This window comes from Cariama cristata, unplaced genomic scaffold (genome assembly GCF_000690535.1).
Source record: "Cariama cristata isolate BGI_N322 unplaced genomic scaffold, ASM69053v1 Scaffold30374, whole genome shotgun sequence".
Classification (NCBI taxonomy): Eukaryota; Metazoa; Chordata; class Aves; order Cariamiformes; family Cariamidae; genus Cariama; species Cariama cristata.
In genome coordinates, this window is record NW_009612805.1 from 1 (window position 1) to 4,565 (window position 4,565).

At 39.9% G+C, this 4,565-nt stretch overlaps 1 protein-coding gene across 1 annotated transcript; it reads right to left on the reverse strand.

Annotated features, from left to right (window-relative positions):
- Positions 1-2,551: 2,551 nt before the first annotated feature.
- LOC104156970 (protein FAM83D-like) lies at positions 2,552-4,246 on the reverse strand. The gene is made up of 3 exons (XM_009698785.1): positions 4,157-4,246; positions 3,426-3,550; positions 2,552-3,183 (listed from the first exon to the last, which is right to left on the reverse strand). Exons 1-3 carry the CDS (start codon positions 4,193-4,195, stop codon positions 2,793-2,795), a joined length of 555 nt encoding a protein of 184 aa, XP_009697087.1. The 5' UTR covers positions 4,196-4,246; the 3' UTR covers positions 2,552-2,792.
- Positions 4,247-4,565: the final 319 nt, after the last annotated feature.

Below are 4,565 nucleotides of genomic sequence, written 5' to 3' on the forward strand. Positions count from 1 at the left end.
CGCCGCCCGGGGCCTCAGCCCTCGGCGCGAGGAGCCTTTGCTGAGGGAAGCCGCCCGCCGGCGGAGTGCTGATGGCGCTGGGCGGGAGAGCGGGCCGCTGCCCCCGCTTCTCTGAAGGCAGTCGAAGGGCCCTGTCTGTTAGCAGCGCCGTAGCTGTCGGGGAAAAGCATACAGTGCTGAAGCTTTGGACGTTTCCGTGTCTTGACGGCCAGAACGGCTCCCAGTTTATAACACTGCGTGTAATATCCGTGCTGCTAGTCAGACGCACAGAAGCAATATTGCTGAGGAAACTTGGTTGATAAAATCATCCTCGAGTGTGACTGAAACCCACCCATCCTTCCGAGCCAAAACGAGAAAGAGTGAAATACAGATAACGCAGGCCTGGGGGATAAGTCTGAGCCAAGCCCTCCAGATACTACTGGTATTACTAAAATGAAGCGTATAACCTGGGGGAAAACCTAGAATTTAACGGGATTGAAAGATTGCCTCCAAAAAAGTCCTTGTCTCATTAATTACAAGTAAAGCTAATCACTTCCCTTCTCCACATGAAGGATGCCTCCACTCTGTGTGCACCACAGCTGTTGCAATTTACACCAGGCAGCTGAAGGACTAGAAAGAAAACAATTACAGTAATAGTCAATAGATCCAGCGGTGCCCTACCACAGGCTCATTAGAGTCCATGAAAGTTATCATTGAATCAAATTTAAAGTAGATGTTGAGTCAATTAAGTATCAGCTGGACTGAAAAAAAAAACCACCAAAACCAAGCAGCTTCTAATAAATGTAGTAATACTGTTAAGAATTCATGCTTATGGAAAAAAATCTAATCACATTTTATATTCTTACTAAACATTCTCATTCTTCATTAACAACTTGACCCACTAGCAGTGCAGTTGCAGTGATTAACACGGACCGCGCTTCGCAACGCTGTACCTCCACAGTCACTTCTTATGCTAAGTCTCTAGGTAATCACTTGAAAAAAAGGTTATTCAGTTCTAATTGAAGACATTCTTAAAATTCTAGCAATATATTTCAATGTGCTTTTCAGATTAAGTTCAATGTATCAAAAATAAATACAACTCTTATCACAGTATTTTGTGTCATTAATATATTAGCAACTGTTGAGAAAAAGTCCTACTAATGGTACATGGAAAGAGTTGCCTAATAATGAGAAGAATAACAAAGTTAAAAATTTGTATTTGAGAAAACATAGAGATAATTATTGTGAAAATAAGATTGCACAAACAATATTTTGCATAGAGTACAACACTATGGTTTTTTTGTGTTTATGGAAAATATAGTTAAGAATAAAAATACACATTTCAAACTTCTTTACATCTAGATGACAGTTAAGACTATTAAACCATTGAACATTTACAGATGAGGAGGGTCAGAACTGCTATATTTCCATGATTGTAAGTGCAGAAGACAAAGGGCACAGATGAGTTGTATCCTAATCAGTACATTATTGCATTGTCCATAAAGACCATTTTTGTAAGCTCCACATGCCCAATTTAATGTTATCCTGCTGATGTTTAGCAGAGACCCATATGAAATTCTCCAGCTAAGTTTTAGCCTTCCTCTTTGAAGCCCAGAACCCATAAGACACTTACACAAGCATATACTTGAGTTTTTTGCAGTAGCAAGAGCCTAAAGAACAACTTAAAAAATGATGTAACTTTGCTTTTGCCACAGCTGCCATGGTTGGACTAATGAGTTTCTGCACTGGCAGGCTGCTGGGGCTTTAGTGCCTCAGTGTACGGCTGTTTGGGAGGGCAGTTTATTCATTTGGGGTTTTTTTTGTTTTCTCCAGAAATGGATGGATTTAAAAAAAAAAAAAAAAAATCGAGCTTGCATGAAACCGTAAAAATAAATGGTTGTATTTCTGACTTTCATGTTACTGCATGTCTGGTGGAAGTAAGGCTTTTGAGAAGTAGCAGCGGCTTCACAGATTTCAGATCTAGTCAGCTTTTCCCGTAAGATTAAACAGCAGTAGCAACCATAAAGAAACCAAAAAGTATACACAGTAGTGGCAAGAAAATGGTCTCATTTGGCTCTACTACAAACAGTGAGCTCTTAGGAATACTATCCCTTGCAGACATTTATTGCATGATGTCCAACAATCCAAGTATTCTCATAAAAAAAAAGGTCATTTGAAATTCAATCATTGCAAAAGCCTTCTTCACCTGACATGTTTCCTCATTCTGCCTAGCAGCACAGCTTCGTGTAAAGAAAATCTCATTTTAGGACTAGTAGCATGGTACTGATCTACTAGTTTCTAGATTATGGTTAGTCCAGTTCTGTGTCATGAAACAGTTTGTGGAGAGTTTGTGCAACGCAAGACTAAGCTTAGACTGATTTCAGAGGCATACAGCAGTCTTGTTACTCATCTTTGGAAGACTTTCAAGCAATATTATTTTCTATACCTAAACTCCTTAAAAAACGGTTTGAGCTACTGAGCTGAGATTCTGCTAACCTGTCAGCCTAAAACATGTAAGGATAGGTTAAAAAATGAAAATCTGACAGAATACTAGAAGTCAATAATGGCTTTACAGGTGTTAAAAGTTTTTTTCTTTTTAAAAACACATCTGAGCCTAGGACAATACCATAATTGTATCTGTTGATCTGCATTATAGTGGTCGTCAAACAAAACCACAGTTTCAGTATCACTGTCTCTCAGTTTGAGGTTTGCTTCCCAGCTGCTCTCACAAACATACTATAAGACAGCACTAAACACGGACAGCTGGACGTGGTTCCTGAGGTTCTGGTTCTCGCTCCAAGTGAACATGTGGTTCATCTCTCTATGATCCAGTGTGGCCTCATAACTACAGAGCCATTCCTCTTAGTCAGTGGAGGAGAGGTATGCATTGCATTATTTGACAGATAGACTGCCTCCCTTGAGGCATGCAGCCAGCTTCGCTTTCTTTTTAGATTTCCTACAAATGCTCTAAGATACAAAAACTCCATTCTCAGGAAGTTTTCCCTGCTTGAGTCTCTGGAAGCCACTGTTATCCTGACCAGCTGGTCCAACACCTTACTCTTCTTGCAGCTGGAGAACTCTTTGAGGTTGATAGGCTTTGACCGTGCATAAAGAATCCGAAATTCCAGGTCAAAGTGTGCAACTGCAGGGCCTGACAGGATCAAAATATTACTGCTGTTCAGCTTCCCATCTGTCCATGTAAAACTAGTAAAGGAAGAATGAGAAAATTCTGAGTTAATTCCAAATAAATAGCAAACAAAGTATTAACTGAAAATTCCCTGTCATCACCTTCAGTTAAATCATTCTTATAATCCAAACGATGAGCAGCATGCTCTTTTTAGGGTAAATGTTAGACGTAAGCTCTGATAAGGAAAGCAGTTTTGCAACATGGCTGTTTTTTCATGTAAAGAAATCATGTTAAGCAACAGGAAGAAATTGGCACTTGCCTGTAGGAGCCTGTGGTCACTCTGATGCCATCAATTAGCATGAACTTTTCACGGACTTTTCCAACAATTTTGGCACCTGACCTCGTGTAGTATGTGTTCCCCGTGATATTTCTAATTCTCATCAACTGTTAAAGATATGGCAAACATTACGTGGATTTCAAAGCTAAATGATTGCATTTAAGAGAGTAACACACAACAATAACGATCACTGACGAACTAGCAAAGGTTGCTGCACAGTGGCACAAGAGTCACCCTCTAGGAACCAAACGATCATTTTGTCGTGTTTTAGTAGGCAAAGAGGTGGCATTAGGGGGCAAACCCATGAACTGATTGTGCAGAATGTGATTGTAAAAATTCCCATCACCTAATCTTGGAGGGACCCAAACTTCACGGATGCCTGAGAACCTGCTCCTCCATCAGCCTTCAAAGTCTCGGCAAGCATGAGCAACTCCAGTCACGCTTTAGGAACTGGACACTCCTGCATTTCCTTCAATATTCAATTAGTATTTATGCTCAGAAAGCACCTGTAACATCCACTTATAAAGACTTCAGTTTTTCTGTTAATTGCCTTGTTATGCAAGAATGGTTAAATCTTCCAAGAAAGACCTAGAGCTACATAAACGCTATTTTCAGTTGTGGCAGCAGGCAGAATAGTTTCTTCTTTTGATAGCTCAAAGATTACGGTCATAAGAGGATCAACTCTCTATCCCTGTAAATATGACAAGGCTTACTTTTTCCTGTTCAAGGTCAACTCCCAGATCCTTGCACATTTTTAGAAAGTGGGAAAATGAAGACTGATCTAGAAGGATATATGCTTTAACTTGCCGCTGGCTACAAGCTTCCAAGAGGTCTTTGAAGATATCGGTATCAGTGAAGGAATCCATAACCAAGGCAATCATCTGCAACAAGTTTCAGAAGAAATCATTAGGCTGTTTCCACAGTATCTCAAGGGAGATGGCACATGAGAAATTTGACTTTCAAATTAAATATTTCCCCCTCCCCTTTTTTTTTTTTTTTCCTGGTGGTTATGGAACACGGTACAGTCTTCTGTGATATGGTATATTCTTCTGTTATTCATAGGACCACTGAAACATTTAACAGACATATAAGAAAGAGAAGAGAAAGGAAAAAATAACTGAT